The sequence below is a fragment of the Neolamprologus multifasciatus genome, chromosome 17 (genome assembly GCF_963576455.1).
Source record: "Neolamprologus multifasciatus chromosome 17, fNeoMul1.2, whole genome shotgun sequence".
Classification (NCBI taxonomy): Eukaryota; Metazoa; Chordata; class Actinopteri; order Cichliformes; family Cichlidae; genus Neolamprologus; species Neolamprologus multifasciatus.
In genome coordinates, this window is record NC_140455.1 from 30823873 (window position 1) to 30842979 (window position 19107).

The window sequence follows — 19107 nt, forward strand, 5'->3', positions numbered from 1 at the left end:
AAATGCTCCGAGTGGGTTTCCGCTGCAATAAAATACCTTGAATATAAAAAGATGTTGGAACCGCTCGCTGGTGCGGCGCTTGGTGGAAATATCTTTTTGATGCCTGCTTGCGTCAGCACGCAAATACAAAGAGGGATTTCCCCCATGTTTGATGCGTCTGCGGCAAACTGGTTTGGCATTAATGCCGTCTGCGCGAAGATGCAGGGATATGAAAGGATTCGCGGCACAGTCTTATTTGAGGGGTATCCAGCATTGCTACAGACGCAGAACATTAGTGGGATTTGTTGCATTTAGGTGCTGTCGGAAAGTGTCGTAATTTAGAGCGGGCAAAATTGAAAAACATGTGGAAATTATGGCGTCATGAAGGGCACATAGGGTGCTTTTTGAAACATTTTTATTGGAGGTGTGGTTTAATTACTAAAATGTGAATCTGTTAGAGCATTTCATTAGAGGGAAAGACTGCACGTGAAATATTGTATAATGGATTTAGGCGGAGACTTGTATGGTTTTTAGTCATTACTGTCATAGAAAAGCAAAATGGAATCATTATTTAGCACTAAATCGACAGAAGGGGGAGCTTACGCAGGGAACGTGAAGGCGGCATTGATTCATCAAGAGGAATGTCAAGCCACGGGAAGTAACCCAGCCTGTGATTGGTCACAGCCCGTCACGTGAGCATTTCCCAAGCGGAGTTTCCACGACAGCTGGAAGCCGAGCGGCACAAGCGCATCGCTTCTCGGCTAAAAAAAATTGAAATAACAAGGCTCCTGGTCGTCTCAGCACCTCCAGATAAACCCCGGTCTGGCATGGGCGACAAGAGGAGTCCGACAAGGTAACGAGCGAATTAGTGCGTGCTGGATATTCAGGGCTAGGGGAGGGGAACGGACATCAGCAAGCGCACGGGGGAAAAAATGGGTTTTCTTTACGGCCCCCCTCCCCTTCTCCCTCCCTCTCTCTCTCTCATTGCCTCACTCGCTGCTTGTGTGTATGTGCGCGTGCGGGCTGTGTGTGTATGTGCGCGCGCGCGCGCGGGTGTTAAAACCTCATCGCCAATTACAGTGTCGGATCATAGCGCGCTTTGCAGATGATTTCCTAAATCCTACAGGCTTACACTGATGTTTGCTATCGATAGCCTTCGCGGATGAGTGGTGCCCGAACTCACTCTTGTCTCCTCTCGATCCTTTCCTCTCCCATCTTTTCTTTTCGTTTTTTTCTCCTCTTTTTTTCCTCCTTTTTTTTCTCCTAAATTTATTGTCTTAAAAGGCCGAAGCGTCAACCGAAGCCCTCCTCCGACGAGGGGTTCTGGGACTGCAGCGTGTGCACGTACAAGAACACGGCAGAGGCTTTTAAGTGCATGATGTGTGATGTCAGGAAGGGGACATCAACAAGGTAAGGATGGATATACATTACCTTTGGTGTGTTTTACATTAGTGGGGCCCCGCGGGGGTGTGAGGGGTGGGGTGGTGTAGGGTCCTTTGGGAATGGAGGGGCTGGCCATGTTAACTGACAATTGTGTGGATTTTGAACCCTTCCTACACAATTTAGAGTAAACATAAACAAACAAAAAGTGGCCTCTTTTTTCCTCTTTTTTGTGTTATTCAATTTGGTGTGTTTTCTGTGAAAGGAAGATCCGTAAAGTCAGTATGTTTATTTACTAATTGCACCCTTTCACGTCTCCTCTAAGCAGTGCATTAGTCTCCATGTTCCTGCCAGCTGACACTGACCTCAGTGAACTGAGGGAAGAGGGATGGCTTGCTCCTTAAGCACACACATCCATTTCACTGCCCTGCAGATATTTGTAAGAGACCTCTTATAGGCATTCACATGACCTCGCACACAGGTACTCAAGCGTACAAATGCACAGCACGAAGGTGCACGCACGCACACACACACAGCTCCCCTCTGTGCCTGTGGCTGCTACTTCCCCCTGACATCAGTGATTTGAAGCAGGAAATGGCTGTTATTCCTCAGTGACACTCATTATCAGGAGGAAAACACAACAAAGAGTGAAGGAGAGGAAGTGTAGCTGTTTAGCTGTGGCTATAGGGAAGCTGTGCATTGTTACATGATCTCCCTCTCTTTAATGCATCATAATTATCCTCTCCTGCATTAGCGTGACTTTCCCAGTGATTAAACTACAACATAAACAACAATGCTTCCGTGCTCTTGTCAGCTTTGATGCCTTTTCATGAGAGTGTTTCTTCTGTGTGTTACTGAAATGCCCGCGTTTATTTCTCTGTCTTTTTCTGTGTGTGTGTGTGGGAGTGCTAGTTGTGAAAAGAGGTTGTCAGAGCAGCTGCCAGACAGACAGCCATAGCTCATTACTATGCAACAGCTTAATCAGCCTGCTGTCATCAGAGACACACACACACACACGCTGAGTACAGATGCACTCAACATGCAAATTGTACTCATGACCGCATACATATTTGTTCGCAAATGCACACCCATAAACATGCAGTCAAAGTGCAGAGCTGCTGCTCACAGAGGGAATGAGGAGCAGACATGCTGTTATCATTGGGTCCAGCTTATTGCTACTGAGAGTTGATTGTTTAGAGGACACTCCATTGAGATTGGTGTGTTTGCAGCTTTGCCAAGAACCTGTCTGATTCCTCATGTCACCAAAAGCGTCCTTTGTCTTCCCCATCTGGACTTTTATTTTTTTTCCAAAGTTGGCAAGGACACAAGAGCGAGAATTCCTCCCTTGCACCCCTGATACCCAGGCGACAAATTTAGAAAATGTCCGTGAGAAGGTCTTATTTAATGTTAATAACCTTCTGTCTTCCCAACTGCAGTGCTACGCAAATGTTGTAGTAGCATTAGTGCGGTCATGTACCCGCCACACACGTGCATGTGAGCCAAACATGGGCTAATGCTGCAGCAAAATGGCCACACAGGTGGTCGCAGCTGTTAATGACCAAACACAACAGACAAGTGGATTTCTCGGCGAGCAAACCCAAGGTGCTAAAGGGCAAACAACACGCAGAATATGAATGCGGGGCACAGCACATTCCCTTGCTGGTTGCTAAACAAGCATGACTGAGCTATTGCTGTGGAGTAAATGAATTAATGCTCAGCAGAGGCGTGGAGTGTCCAGTGGTTAGAGGAAGTGTCCTGCAGCCTGAAGGACACAGCCAATGTGAGTTCTGTGGGGATGGCTTAAATCAGCCGGGCAGTAACCTAACACATAAAATGGCACTTTGCTCAACTGGATCTGTGTGGTTTTTGGCAAGGAGTCGAGGCAGTGACTGGTACAAAAAGAGAACGTTTTAGGGCGAGGTGGAAATAATTTAGGCTGAGGAGTGTTTGCGTGTTGCCGTCAAGAGGTAAAATAAATGTTTTATGAAGGCAAGCTTTAGCAGATCTTGCCGCCTCAATCCCTGTGATGTGGAGAGATGATCTACTGCAGGGGCCCAAAGCCAGCGGGGCTGATTGAAAGCACGTTGTCGAAGCTGTGAGTTTGAGACTGCAGACAGGGATACATCAGCAGAATTGGTCTCGCTTATCGCTTATTGGTCTCGAGGTCGAGTAAATGGAAGAGCGAGACACTTTGACAAAGTGGGAACTGGCTGACGTTCTTTTAATTCTATCGGCAGCTCAGAAACCCGTACTGCGAGGAAGTGAAATTTGGAGGAACAAAAAGTAGGGCCCGCGTTTTTGTAAAGCACAAGAGAAAGTGCACGCTCGCTCAAAACATGATGGAGTCATTTGCGCTGATTAATGTGGAAAAATACAGTGTGTTGCTCTTTACGACAAGCTGCGAGCTTACAACGTTTAATTAGGGCAGACTTGGAGAGCTTTGGGATCACAACGTATCATGCAATCTCATTTCTGTACTTCAGAGAACCATTTTATCTTCCCAAAACTCTTTTGACTGAGTCCCACACTTTGAAAACAAGACTGATCGATCGAAGTGTCTTACACCCTTTTTTCACCTATGCAGTGCCATTGCCCAATTGAGAATCACAGCACCACAAAATTGCTTCTCCCAAAGTTGTCAGTGCTTGTGGGAGGGGCTGCTGTAACAAATTTACCAATGTTTGGCAGATATAACCCAACTTCTGCAAGTAATACTGTGTATTGACTCTCAAAGAAAGCACCAGGTTTGGCACAGAATTAGTAGAAAATAGACTGTTTGATAATGTAGTACAAGATCACAGATTTGATTCCTGCATGGTCCCTGAGCAAGGCATTTTAGGGTCTCACATTGTGTCTGTCATGACTTGTCCTGTGGGACAAGTCATGACAGACACAATGTGAGTCATCCTCACATTGTCATCCTCAAGGATGACAGACATCCTTGAGGAATGCAGTGAAAGCTAAGATTTGTTTCAGCTGTAATTTTCCTTGCTGCTGTTTGGGGAAAAAAAAGTCTTAAAATGTCATGTGAAGCGGTGCTGAAAGACAGCTGTTTAACCGAAACATCGTCCTTAGCCAATTTCAGCTGGGTGTAATAGAGCAGTGTGTGACCTTCCCTCACATCCACACCTGCATCTGTTCAATGAGCAGAGCTCCAACAAATCAGAGCTGCTGGGGAAATGCTCCATGTTCAGGAGCCTGTTTGGCAGCATTATATTTCTGCATATTTCTCTATTTATGACAGCCACTTCGATCATGCTTTTTATTAGTTAGCTCCTGTTTGTGTTCACCCTCTCCCTGCGCTTATCTCCTCCTTCTCTTGGCGACTGGCGTTGTGTCTCCCCAGGAGTTGAACTTAACCTGGGGCGTCTGTCGGTGACAGAATGACTGATGTGCAGGGTTTTGCCAGCTCCACCTAAACAAGTGCAAACCATTCTGGCTGGTTGGGAACTTGTCAGCATTTGACTGTGGTTTTTCTTTTTTGTGTGCGTGTGTTTTTAGATGTTGTTTTATCAAACCCCCCCACAAAAGCTCTCACACACAGTTTATGTGCAGTCCACATTACTAAACACTGAGCTCAAAATGTGCATTTGGCTCGAATGTGGCTGATTCACTCACTGTGAAAATCCAGCTCTCGATATGACTAGTTTTAAGTATACATACAATATGGCTTTTTTACAGACTTTATAGACAAACAGTGAGGACAACCCATTTTGCTATATTGCATTTCTCTGTATAAACAGACAAACTGTGTAACTAGCAAAGAGCAACACACTCGAGTCATGTGTTTCCATTGCAGTTAAGTGCTAAGAATAAAATGGTTTCAGGGTTTGTTTTCATTGTTTTCCTTTGATCCGTAACACTGAGTCATCCCAGGAAAATGTTATGAAATGCATCCAGGTATTTTCGGTTGTGTGCATCCTTTGAGTTCAGAATAGCCATCGGATCACAAGTGACTAAGTCAGATGAGATCATTAGAACAGGCATCAACAGATGAGCACAGCTTTGAGCTGGTATTCATACAAGTATGATGACTGGCTGTAAATTGAATTTTTAACTTGGCGTATGAAACACTATATAGCAACAATCAATGTCTTGTAATCCCATTTGAATGATTACTTCCTCTAATAAGTGACACAGTTGGCTCAGCTGTGTGGGTTACTGGTATTAGTGCTTACATAGCATACAAACACCGAGTGCACACCACGGACAATGAAGCTGGCTGTTATCACGTCACTGTGGCTCAAGATTATGGCTATGTGATAAGCCTGTAATTACTGCGATGACACTGATGCATGACATACTGGTCTGTGTGTTTGTGCAGGCAGGCATTTGTGTGAGAGGACAATGTAGCGTAGTGTGGCTAGCAGGCTGGAGAAGGTGTCATAAACCACAGGACGTGGAGGGCCATCTGTCTCCCTCTCTGTTCCACACACACGAACACACACACAGTGGTAGCATGTACTGGCAGGGAAAGACGTTAATCATCGGGTTTGGAGGAGCTCCCAGGAGCAGCATACAACCTGCTGATAGAAAATCTGAAACAAACACACAGACACACACCTACACCTGGATTGAGTGTTCAACAGGGCATAAAATAAGCTATATGACAATGATCTCACAATCATCACAGAACAGCGAGATGAAAGTTGTTTATAGGAGCACGCTCTGATGCTTATTTGCAGTCCATCAGCTGTCCTGATGGCTGTTTGCTCATCACATTGTGTACCCAATAAATGACAGCACGCAGTCCAAACATCTGCAGAATTCTGTACTGTGCTTTGGGAGCCACTCATTAGAAGTTCAATATTTTAACAGAAAAAATCTATATAGAGCACAATCCTGAAACACAAGCTCGACGCCTTGTTTTGCTTGTGACTCACTCTGCCATAGGCTGAACATGCACTGCATAGCCACTAAAAAAGTGATGGCACATGTGCTCTGCTGATGGTTTGCATATACTAGTTATGTACCTGGTGATTAATTTACCAGTCATTTAAATGAGAGAAAAAAATTAAACTGGTCAAGTCGTCTAACATACAGAAACCCTTCGCAAAACATTTAAAACTGAGTGCTTGAAATGGATAAAGCTAACATTGGCCTAACAAATATTGCATGTGTATTTTAAGAGTTATATGAAACAGTTATTAGTCATGTTCGTCATTAATCAAATCACGTTTCAAAATTTTCTGAAATGCACAGGACTTTTCTTGGTTTTTTTGCATTCTGGTTATACATCGCTTTGGTTGCTTGGTTGTATAGTCGCACACATCCCTAGCTTATGTTGTATGGGATAATACAAATAGCCCGAACCACTGAGTGTTTGACACTTCCACTTCCAATTGATATTTAGGATACTGGTCTCTGATAGGATTTAGATCGATAGTCGACAGTGATATTTTTGGAACGCATAAGTTCCCGAAACGATACTAGTAATAACTTAAAATACATCGCCACAAAGCTGGAAGCAAGTTTTTAGTTTAGGGCCTCGGCAGTTCCCTTGATCGTGTTTCTTTATTTATATAATGAAAAAATATTTTTGGACTTGTCAGAGATTTAAAGAATATTATAATATTTTTTGCAAACATTTTTCACCATTGCTGTACTTTCCGGCACTGTTAATCAAAAAGAATCCACAGATTAATCTACAAGTGAAATAATTGTTTACTCCATATCCGCCAACCGTTGGGTTGAGTAGGGTTATATTTCAAGATAACTTGCAATAACAACATTTTCAACGCTATAGAAAAAAAAATATTCTGAACATTTTATCAATACTTGCAGGCAGCAGCATTTATTAGTGCAACCAAAATGAAGCTGTTTTGCAGTGAGCTGCTGTTATTGATGATAGACTTCCTAATTTGAAATTCTGAAACAACATCCCAGGAGAATTATAGTGCAAAAGCACGGCATTATATCAACTGCCACAGCATACCAAATGTAAGCATACAAGTAATAACAAAGTAGCTTAACCTTGTAACTTGTAAGGAGATTGCTAATATTAAGATAAGATAAAACTTTATTAATCCCTCAGGTGGGTTCCTCTGGGAAATTCGGTTTCCAAAAGCACAGCACCGACAGAAGAGTGCTATTATTATATGAGCTTTTTAACCAGCTTTTTAACCAGCTGCTTAAAGCCCTGCTTTGCCATATACCATGTAACCACATTAATAATTTCCATCTACCGTTTGCTCTTCCTGTCATATGGAGTGCTGATAGTGAATGCAGTTAGTGATGCTTGGTTGAGTCATTTGCTTACTTTTGGGTCGCACATCACCAGCTGCTAGTATTTCCTCCTTCGTAGCCTGGTTGAACTACACAACCAGGCTACGAAGCCTCAGGTCGTCTCAAGTGGCAAAACAAGAACATTTTTTCTGTATAGATTTACAAAGTCTTGTGCTTTGTTGGAGGTTGTTAAAGTATCACTCTTAGTTACTAGGGCTGCCACGATTAGTCGACTAGTCACGATTACGTCGACTATCAAAATCGTCGACGACTAATTTGATAGTCGACGCGTCGTTTGAAGCTTTGTAAGATCCCAAAAGACGCAGGAATAAGTAGTAGGAGTTAAGAGTGTAATAACGGACTGAAACAGAAGATGGCAGCACTGCATGTACAAGGATGCCAGTTGCCGTTAAACACCAAAGAAGAAGAAACTGTGTCCCAGAATTCATAGCGCGGCCCATCGTGGCCCTGCTCAGTTTCCAACAATGGCGGCAGCTAGTTAGCTTTAATATTACTCTTATTACTCTTTCTGGGTCACAAAATAAACGTTTTACATATTTTCAGGTGAGAATGTAACTGTGTAAACTTCAAATATCTGCTCAGTTTATCAAGACACCACATATTTTCAAAAGCGCTCCGATGTTTTTGGAGGCGTCTGTTACCCACCAGCTCGATAGTTAGCCGGGGGCAAGGCTCACTAGAGCCGGTGAGAACACCAGACTCCCGGCACATTATTTTCAAACCCACCGCCGTCTTTCGCTACTCAGGTTAAACATGATATATAAGTTACTTAGATAACTTAAAAATGTTATAGTTTGGCTTTTTTTTTTTTAGTATTTTATTTGTTCCTGAGTAAATCGGTTTGGCTGAGATTAAAGTTATAGTTTTTACACAGCTGAATAAACGTCAAGCAGACAACTGATTATCAGAAGTGTGAGATGCTCGAGAATATACTCCGGTGTCCTGTTATATTTTAGATAGCAAGGAGCAGACGGCTGAGTTAATTAAACTCCACCAAAACAATCTGCAAATTTCATTAAAATTGAATAAACTATCATCTTGTCTTTATTTTTAGTTAGCACATACCTTAAACACTTAAAGCTGTAAGCTAATGATTGTTATATAAGAGCAGATGCATGCTGGTGCAATAAGCTGTATGTTTTACGTTAAATGGATGCATGATCTGATTAGTCAACTAATCGCAAAAATAATCGCCGCCTAATCGACTATCAAAATAATCGTTTGTGGCAACCCTATTAGTTACTAAATCACCATCAGAGGTTGACACACCACTCTTCCTCTCAGACATGTCTGGGTTTCTCTCACTGTTGTGTGTTGGGAACGTAAAGGCATGTTGCTATAGCAATGATATTGTGATATTATTTTATATCGCATAAAAAATTTATATTGGTATTATTGCAGATGGCATGATACGGCACAGCCCTGCTTATGAAATGTTGCAGTTTCATTGTTCTCTCAGTGTAGCAACTCTGTGGTATGACGTGCATTCCACTGAGGTCACATTTAATCACATGAAACCACCTGGGGCCATATACAGTTTGAGTTCCAGCAAACAAGAAACGAGTAGTTATTCAAAACTGTTAAAGGTGATTCGGTGTGAAGGAGTTTAATACCAATCGTTGCCTTTGTTCTGCTAAGATGTGTTAAAGGATTAGTGCTCTTAAACACTATCCATGTTGTTTCAGCAGTACTGGTGATAACCCAGTTGTCCATTGTGGCAGAAAATAGGAGTTAATTAGAAAAAATTATGCCAGCTTATGACTTGCTGACATCAGAGTTTTTCTCCCATTTTTGAATCCTTGTGTGATATTTTATTAAGCCCAGGGCAGCAGTGAACGAGTGGGAGGTCACCGAGTGCATCAGGAGGAGGGAGGAAAAAAAGTGAGAGGGTAGAGGAGTGTGAACACGGTGTGTGTGTATATATGTGTGTGTGTGTGTGTGTGTGTGCGCGCGGCATATTTGGAAAAGGGTCAGCTAGAGTTCCCTTGTCACTGAAGTAAGCGTAAGGGATCAGTGGCAACATTTTTTTCCAGCTCTGATTCTGCAGAATAAACTAAATTTGCCTTCAGTTCACGATTAAACTTTAAGGTTGTGAGATTGAGAGCGAGGATTGTGTTTATTTTGTTTCACACAAGAGAGGCCAAAAAAGAAAAAGAACAGCTGTATCAACAAGAAACACAACAACATAAACTACAATACAGTACATTCATCTGCAGATATTTCTTTCTTTTTTTTAAAAAAAAAAACACCTTAATGAGTTGAAAAAGTTAGAACTTGTGTTACCCTTACATAAAAAAAACTTTTCAGATCTGTGCTGGCATGGTTGTGGATTGTGTGCTGTGACATCGCCGTGAAGTCAAGTCCTTTTGCCCAGAAATGTTTTATCGACTTACAGAATGGATGACTATACATCTCTCTCTCTTTTGTCCTGTTGTTGTTATTGTGTTAGTGTTAGTAAAGGCTGCACAGTTACACCAAAAAAGGACATAAAGATGGCAGGACTAGCCTTCTTGGCTGTCAAAAGAATGATTTTGTTAACTGGAAGATTCAAAGTCTTTCTCAAGGAAACTTGGCTTCTTGAAGTTTCAGACTTTCCTGGCTGTGATTGAATAAGGCCTTAGTCACACAGACCTAGAGACCGCTTAGGAACCATCTGTCAGTCACCAGTCCTGAGGGGGAAAATGTGTATTCCTGGACTACTTGTGAGTGTTGTTGGACATTGCTCCTAGCCAGTGTTAAATCGATTACTAAAGCTCCAGTCACACAGGGTTGGAAACCAGTCAGTGACCTCCCTGGAAACGATCACTAGAGAAAAGTGTGTATTATGGGACCGTTTGGCAAGTGGTTTCTTTAGATTTTGAAATTGGTTAGAAAGACCTCGTTGTGATTGCTTCGGTTGTTAGCAGGTTGCCACGGTTTTCCATAGTTTGTATCGAAGATGCCGACTTGTCTGCAAACACTTGCCAACTACTTACCAAGTAAAGTGTAAAAAGTGCAATGCAAACTGGAAACGGGAACCTTTAAGGGAAAACGTGTGCCTTTTGAAACATGTTGGTTGCAATAGTAATAACCAAGTTATTCTTCGAAGGCAAATTAATGTTACACATTTCTGTTTTGTGATGCGCTTTTTCAGGTTTCAGTGTTTGCATGCCACAGTAATCTGTTTTCACCCAGTGTCAGTCAGCAGCCACTCGCTAACTAGTTGTGGAATACACATTTTCCTTAGCAACCAGCACTTGCCAGGGGGTTGCTGACTCTAGCCAACTATAGGACAGGATGACTGAGGCCTTAGAAAGCTAGGTTAGAAGGCTATGTCTATAAATTTTAATTGTGAATCCCACATACATGCTAATAGTACCAACCAGTAAAGTAGGAACAAATTAGGTTTGGAACTGTTTTTAATCATTGCTTATCTGAGTATAAAATATTATTATTAGTTATTATTAATAGTATTAGTTCAAGTTGATCCCCTATTGGTCATTTGTTTAACATAGTGTTGCACTCATGTTCTACAAATAAAACATTGCAGAAGAAGAACCTGTGAAAAAGAACAAGTGAAGGCAAAGATAATAAATGTAACAATAAACTGGCTGATCACGTTCTGTGAATTGAAACCAAGGCTGTGTGTGTTTGCTGTACTCTCCTCTTTGAAGGAAATACAATTTGCTATGTCTAAGCCTCCCCCTGTAATGTCCTAATTTCCCGTTGTGGGACTCCATTAGCTGTAGCAGAATGAGTGAAGCAGATATCGACAGGAACAGAGGTTCCAACACGCAGTATTAATGTCTGAAAGAATAGACCGTTACGTTCGGGACAGAAATTATTTTGGAATCAATACACACACACATACACAAACACACACTCGGTGCCCAAAGGGAGGCTAGCAGTGAGGGCCTAAGTGCAGAGATAAACACCATTTGATTGGGTTAACAGAGGCAGCTCTGTTTAGACCTGCCGCTTTGCCTCACCATAATATTGGGTTGTCCATCTCCTCTTTCACCTCCTGGTTATTGAGCTGGTTCTATTAGTGAGAATCAACTCCACTGTAATACATGGAGGGAGGTTGGCTGTGTGTGTTTAGACGTGGCCTCACTTGCTCTCTGGCACATCCAGGCTTTCAATCTAAAACATTTTAGGCTGAGGGGAGATTACATTTCAAGCAAAACCATCAGTCACTCACTGCATTAATGAGAGGAGGAATTAATTACTTGCATACAGTAAATCTCACAAAGTTCACAATGACATTCTAAACTAAATTCATCAAACAAAAGCCTAAGGATGTTATGAATGACGCAGCCAGATGAGTTTTTAGTTTTGGAAGCTGATAACGTTTGTCCTGAGGGCGGGACAGCTGATCCTTTTGTGGCCGTAGCTGTTTTGTGTGTATGTGTATACATTTAGACCACCAAATGTTTAGTTGCTGTAGGACTATTAAACAAAAAGATGTCAAGGAGAGCAGCAAATTACTCGAACTAGGAACAGAGGACTCTGAGAGGCCTTTGTCTTTATTTAAAAAGGAGTCAGCACTTCTGCAGCATCTTGCTGACAAGACAGACATATTAGAGAATCTCTACATCTCCTCCCTATTAGGCAGTTATGTAGGCCAAGAGAACCATTTGCATTTTACTTTAGACTTGCTAGCATCACTGCAAGTTATGTGAAGGCAGTGAAAGCTAAGTTTAAAAAAAAATGTCTGTGGGAGAGAGTCTTTGAAGCTTGGCCCCAATTTAGGTCATCCCAGAATTGCTCAACAACATCTTTGCCCTCAGAAAAAGACAGGAGCTTCTGTGTATGTATATCCTTGTGGAATTTGAGGTAGAAAAACCTTTAACTGAGGCTAAATGGGCCACCAGGGCTCACTTTGGAAAAAATGTGCAACTATTTTCTGCACAACAAGTCACAGTGGACAGACTAATCTGGGATCAGGTGTCATACACTTGAAAGACACCGTAAAGTTGTATTAGAAGTTCTAATGGAATTCTTTTTTTTTTTTTTTATTTAATTTCATGAAGCTAATATTTTGTAATTGCAGCACATCTTAAATGTAATAAGGCACAGGTTAGTCCACATGAGAAAAATACCATAAGGTAATTAGCATTTTCAATTTTCCAGTGCTACTAACCACAAATATGTGACATATAGAATTGGAGAGGCCTGTAAATGGCCTGTATTTGTATAGCGCTTTTACTAGTCCCCCCTAGGGACCCCAAAGCGCTTTACACACCCAGTCATCCACCCATTCACACACTGGTGAAGCTACAGTTGTAGCCACAGCTGCCCTGGGGCAGACTGACAGAAGCGAGGCTGCCATATCGCGCCATCTGGCCAACACCAGTGGCCTTTCTGGCCAACACCAGTAGGCGGTAGGTGAAGTGTCTTGCCCAAGGACACAACGACCGAGACTGTCCGAACCGGCAACCTTCCGATTACAAGGCGAACTCCCAACTCTTGAGCCACGATCGCTCAAGTTTCTCGAGAGCAATAAGTAAATACCCCCTGGAGCCTGTAGGTGAATGGTGTGAAGGTGATGAAACGTCCCACAGCAATGCAGGGGAGCAGCGGCACTGACAAGTCACCCCTGAAATACTACAGGCAACATCACGTGCTGGCTCTGACACAGCCACCGGAGCTAATCATTGTGACTCATGATAAATTCTACCAAATCCACTTTATTTCAGAAGCATTCATAGATACAACAAAATATCTTCAAATGAAACAGTAACTGAAGCTTTTTTTTAAGCTCTTTGTGACACTGTCTAAACCAGGGGTCCCCAATCTCAGTCCATGAGGGCCGGTGTCCCTGCAGGTTTTAGATCTCACCCTGGGTCAACACACCTGAATCACATGATTAGCTCATTACCAGGCTTCTGGAGAACTTCAAGACATGTTGAGAAGGTAATTTATCCATTTAAATCAGCTGTGATGGATCAAGGACACATCTAAAACCTGCAGGGACACCGGCCCTCGTGGACTGAGATTGGGGACCCCTGGTCTAAACAATTAACCTATGCAAGATTGAATAAATGAAACCTCAACCACTAACACACTTCATCATATAGTCCAATAAGCCAGCATCAGTCATTACGACAAATATCGCATGTTACCAATCTGTAGCTATTGTTCTGCTTAGGGTTTAATGTTAAAAATATAATTATACATGCTATGCTTTAATGTGCATCACTGGATGCTGTTTTTGACGATTGCACTGTATATAAAAGCAAACATACGTTTTCTTCTAGAATCGCTTTTGTTTTCTATACAACATTCAATGTAGTATATGGACATGCGTGCATTCATACTGTGTGTAATTCATTTGTGTGTGCATGCAATTAATAAAGGCACTAGATGTGTAGACCGCCCCAACAGATGGCCTTTTCAGCACACTTCCCTCTCAGGCTAGGGCTCTTGGCAAGCTCCAAAATACACACACATACAGAGTCCTGCTCAGAAATACGATCACAGTCCTAATGCATGCTCCTGTAGCCAACCAGTTGCATAATACATTATTTCTGAGACATTACACCCTCATGAAAGATGGAGGTATGAATGTGAGGAGGACCATTTAATATCATATTGGCTCTGTCTTCAGCGATTTGTGGAACCTGTGTGTGAAGGTATATTATCCATTCTTCTCAGGAACATCCCCTCACATCAACAACTCGGCACTTGCTTTGCATCGAGAACAAACTACAGTTAAGTTATTCTATTTTAAGTCCCAAAAAATGGTGCCCAGTTCTTGAAAGGCCACAATGAAAAGCATAATTGTACTCGAGCAGACATGGAGGGCGTATTCACATCGTCGCAGCTAATGCCGTGCACAGACAAGTATCATCACTGCAGTGTGCATAAAGCATTTAAAGCGATTACTGGTTAACAATGACTGCATGTTCAACATAAGAGCGGGGGGATCATGGATGGTGTCATTCTGTCTTACAGACGCCTACCTGAGTAAAGAATGTGTGGCGAACACACCCATTAATATCAAAGCAGGATTTTACATTGTAGCTGTGGCTACAATGTAGCTTGCCATCACCAGTGTGTGAATGGGTGGATCCTTAGGGACTAAGTAAAGCGCTATACAAATACAGACCATTTACCATGTTGTAGTCAGTTAGGGTTACTTTTCAATGTCACTGCAACTAACGATTATTTCTGCAGATGATTAATCTGCTAAATATTTTATATTCAGTATGTTTTGCACACTTCTAATTCCTACTGCACCTGTGTATTTACCACAACTGATCTTGTCTTGTGAGTGCTAAAAACAAGCCTGCACAGGTACACTCCACATCTCACAGATGGCTGAACTCTGGGTTTTATTTTAAATGCACTGAGCGTGTGTTGCCAGTGCTAAGAGCACTTGAGCAGCACCATCCTAACCAGCACTGGCAGTGATCATTGGCTCTTGATTATAGTGGTAGGCTAGCACAAAGCCATGTGTTCATTGTGCTTTTCCCTCTCATTAATCTGCCGCTCTCCGTCTCTCCCTTTGTCTCTCCCTCTCTGTCTTTCTCCCTTCTCCCCTTTTCAACACTCCTCCCTCCTGGATCAGGAAGCCACGTCCCGTATCCCAGCTAGTTTCTCAGCAGCAGGTAACGCAGCAGTTTGTGCTGCCCTCACAGCCCAAAAAGGAAAAGAAGGAGAGAGTCGAGAAGGAGAAGAGCGACAGAGAGCCGCCGCTTAAGAAGAACAGCCACAAGAAGATGAGGTAAGCGAGCTGATGCCAGGTTGGCAGAGTCAGATATTAGAGGGATTCATGAATAAACATGGAAAAGTGCAAAAACTTAGGCTGGAGTTAGGCTGTTATGTTTCATAAAGAATTTCAGGAAGTGGGAAGTGGGAGACACCAGGAGTATATTTCAAAGCAGCACCAGCAAGGCGCTCTTTATGCAGGATTTTTAAAAATAGCCTTGTATGCTTAATGGTCTTTTTCACTCACTCATCAGGCCAAGACTAAAAAACATTGATCGCAGCAGCGCCCAGCACTTGGAGGTGACGGTTGGGGACCTGACAGTCATCATAACGGACTTTAAGGAGAAGGCCAAGCCCTCGGCCACCTCGGCCACTTCCTCCAGCTCCGTGTCATCGGCCGACCACCACAGCCAGAACGGCTCTAGCTCAGAAAACACAGAGAAGGGCCTTTCCCGCTCTTCCTCACCCAGAGGAGAGGGGAGCTCGGTCAACGGAGAGTCTCACTGAGTCAGCCTCCTTGAAACCTTTCCCTCCACCCCGCCTCCATCAACGTCTCATCTGCAAGTCCACAAGTCACTAGAGGAGTATCCTGCCTCTACATTAGAGCTGCACGATAATGAATAAAACTTTTCTTTTTCTCCTGTTTTTTTTTCCTTTAAAATTTTTTGTTTTTATTAGAAATTTTTTTGTTGCAAGGACACATCAGATTTGGCGAGTTTGATCAGTTAGCGGATTTTCTACAGCAGTGGAATTGTGCATTTAGAAAGCAATACGACTTTTGCTAAATCTTGGAAGGGTTTTAGTAGTCTACTTGGTGAGTTGGAATTATTTTTTGTGTAGTTGTAAGTAAGCAGCACACTGTCTAAACGCTTGCTCCTGGAATATTTACTCACAGACTGATGAGGAACTTCTTCAGAACTGACAGGAGACACAAAGTTTTGGATAGAGTGCTGGATCCTCATGCTTTAGGTTTTCCTCCACGTGCACCTAACCTCCATGATTTGTCTTTTTTCCCTATGAAATGTGGACCCCTGTCCTTGCTTTCATCTTCATAATCATCATCAACATCAGTGGATGGCAGAGGGACTTTTTCTTTCCTCGTGTGGAATATTCTGCCTCTGCCTGAACTCATTACCTACCTGTTATAAACCCGAACATCAGTGTCCCCACACTGAATCTTTAACCTGATCTTGATACTCTTAAGCTTCCCCTGTTAGACTGCCTCTGCTGTAATGATTTTCTTTTTTAAACACAGCACAGTGGTGGCACTCCCTCTGCCACTTTTAGTTGTTTTTTTGTTGTTTTTGTTGTTTTTGCATAGTGATCGAAGCCCATTGGTTACTGAAAGTCTGTTATATCCCCTGGCAGGAAGGCACAGTATGAAGGAAAATCATGTCTTTAAGTTTGTGCCACAGTCAGCAATAGAATAGAATAGAATCTGTCCCATTGACGCTTACAGCGAGGACAGTGTTGGCTCTGTTATATCTGGCTGACATGGTTTGGGTGCAGTTGTCTGATTAGAAGAAAAGGTCAGGGAAAACAAGTGCAAAGATGTCACCTTTATCTTGTGATGAACCATTTCTCTGATGGGAGCGTACTCTTCTGGCACGAGTGCCTCCATTGTAGAGCACTGAATTAATTTGTTATGAAAATGATCAGAATCATATTCCGTGACCTTCACAATCACCATGCCTGAAATTTTCTGAACATGTATATAGGAGATATCACCATTTTCAAATAACCAAGGGAGCAAATACCTTGGAGAATTCTGCCCAGGTGCACTGAAGCTGTTCTAGACGTATGTGATCATAAAAACAAGTTTATTATGGCTTTCTTTGTCCTTTAATTGGTCACCCTTCCCTAACTTTCAAATGCAATCAGCTGGTCTTTGTGTCATTCAATTCAGGCAGTAGCTACCACAAACCTGAACTTGTATTAAGTGATCTTTTTATATATAAACACACTACTAAGTAATTTTAGCATACATGTACCCCAGCTGCCAATTTTGATCTATGTTACCTTGCAAACCTCTACGTAGTAATGCCAGTTCCCAGGAAGGTTGATGGCACATAAAGCAGCCTTTAAATGCCAGCTTCCTAGTACAAAATCCACGTAACGTATTATTGCCCCCAGTGTAAGAACAGTGCAGGTCCTTTTTTTTTGGGTCAGTTCACCACAAGTCAGCAGGCATCATGTATTCTGCTCAGACAGCAACCTCATGTTCAATTGTGAGCTAGACTTTCGTGTGGAAAACTGACTACAGATATTTATCAGTTCTGCACCATCATATAGCTTTTATGTTTGTATTTTTATGACCTTTACATAAATGATGCCTAGACCAACCACCCATTGTCACAGTGATGGGTAGCAGCAGTCCATATCTGGGCTATGAGACAAATAAAAATTGGACTCTTGTTGCTCAAATTTACCAATCCAAGGAAAGGCCTTCGCTCCTTAGTATACATCTGCAAGATGAATAAACTACTGACAGAGCTAAAATCAATAGAATCTGTGCTCTGATTCATTGAGTTGATATATTTTTGCCCTCTAGCTATTAAAAAATCACTTAATGCAACATGTAGAATTACGCAGGCTTCTTCCAGATTAAAGTCGGTGTGAATCTTTGCTGGTTTTTTTTGTTTTTGTTTTTCACATCGTGGCTACATAAAGTAAACAAATCCTGTCCCGAGTCACTGACTTCTTTTTGGATCACGCCGATCACACGAACCCACAGACCGATGTACACTCAGCATGCTGCCTTACAAGATGCACATCGTCAGTTTGAAGCTTTTATTTGCTGTGCTTTTATTTTCTTTAAGATCTGTTCCAAACCAGGTTGATCCTGTGTGTCACTGGGACATTGTCAGCTAATTACAGTAGATGGTAAAGCTGTAAGTGACACCTGTGTTCGCCTGTTGATCTCTGCTTCAGCTTCTCCTTCACCTCCACACTTAAGCCCGACGCTCTTCCCCGCAGTCGGACACTCGCGAGTAGATGTATACGAGTCTCAGGAAGCGCAGTTTGCTCACTCACGTGCTGTTCAGCATCCCAGTGGAGAACCGGAGGATGCTGATGTTGCTCCGCAGCTACCCTTTGGATGCAGCGTTGTGCTTGTACAATGGGGGAAAATGAGTTGTGGACTTGCACTTTTACAAGCTGTATGAGTGATGTCTTGCAGTGTGATGGACTTTATTTAACTGACGTAGCAAAAAAGGAAGAAAAAAAAAAGAAAAGAGGAAAAAAAAGGCAGAGCTTTAGAGTATTCAAAACTCCCAGCAGAACAACTATAGATCAACCTAACTACACACAATAACTTATAAAACATGTAGAATAATTAAACAGATGAAATAGATATTTCTAAGCTATTGTACTACAATGTTTTGATGTGGTTGTATTATCCATCATACCAGTGTTATTGTTGAGATTTTTACTCACTATTTTAGAGCGCATTCTGAGAACTGTCATGGCATGATGATACTAAGGTCTTGGTATATTGTGGGAAAGGTTATGTCTCTTAGTTTGTTAGTATTTGTTTCAGTGTGTCGGGAGTGTCTCCTCTTAGGTTCGCTACTCTAGCTGGGACTAGGCGTGTGAGCCCGGGGAGAGCTGCTCTGATGAACATTTGCTCCTTGTGGCAACAATGGAACACTTTAAATGTGTTAGTGTCACTTATTGATATAGTTTTTTGTTTTTTTGTTGCCATGCTCATTTGTTTTAAAATGTGTGAACTTGTTTATTACATGTCTGAGTAAGAAAATTACAAAATTCAAACACACAAAAAAGCTGCTTTCTTGTGTACACAGCTCTCAT

The 19107-nt window shown here is 42.3% G+C and overlaps 1 protein-coding gene across 1 annotated transcript; it reads left to right on the forward strand.

Annotated features, from left to right (window-relative positions):
- The first annotated feature begins 128 nt into the window (after positions 1-128).
- yaf2 (YY1 associated factor 2) lies at positions 129-19097 on the forward strand. The gene is made up of 4 exons (XM_085139048.1): positions 129-832; positions 1264-1389; positions 15158-15313; positions 15552-19097. The coding sequence occupies exons 1-4, from the start codon at positions 807-809 to the stop codon at positions 15802-15804; spliced, it is 561 nt and encodes a 186-aa protein (XP_084995174.1). The 5' UTR covers positions 129-806; the 3' UTR covers positions 15805-19097.
- The last annotated feature ends 10 nt before the right edge of the window (positions 19098-19107 follow it).

Bases quoted from the DNA above. Each gene is read 5' to 3' on its own strand.
- yaf2 (XM_085139048.1), top strand. From the start codon at position 807: ATGGGCGACAAGAGGAGTCCGACAAG. The intron at 833-1,263 runs GTAACGAGCGAA...TTGTCTTAAAAG, and splicing joins GACAAGAGGAGTCCGACAAG to GCCGAAGCGTCAACCGAAGC. The intron at 1,390-15,157 runs GTAAGGATGGAT...CTCCTGGATCAG, and splicing joins AGGAAGGGGACATCAACAAG to GAAGCCACGTCCCGTATCCC.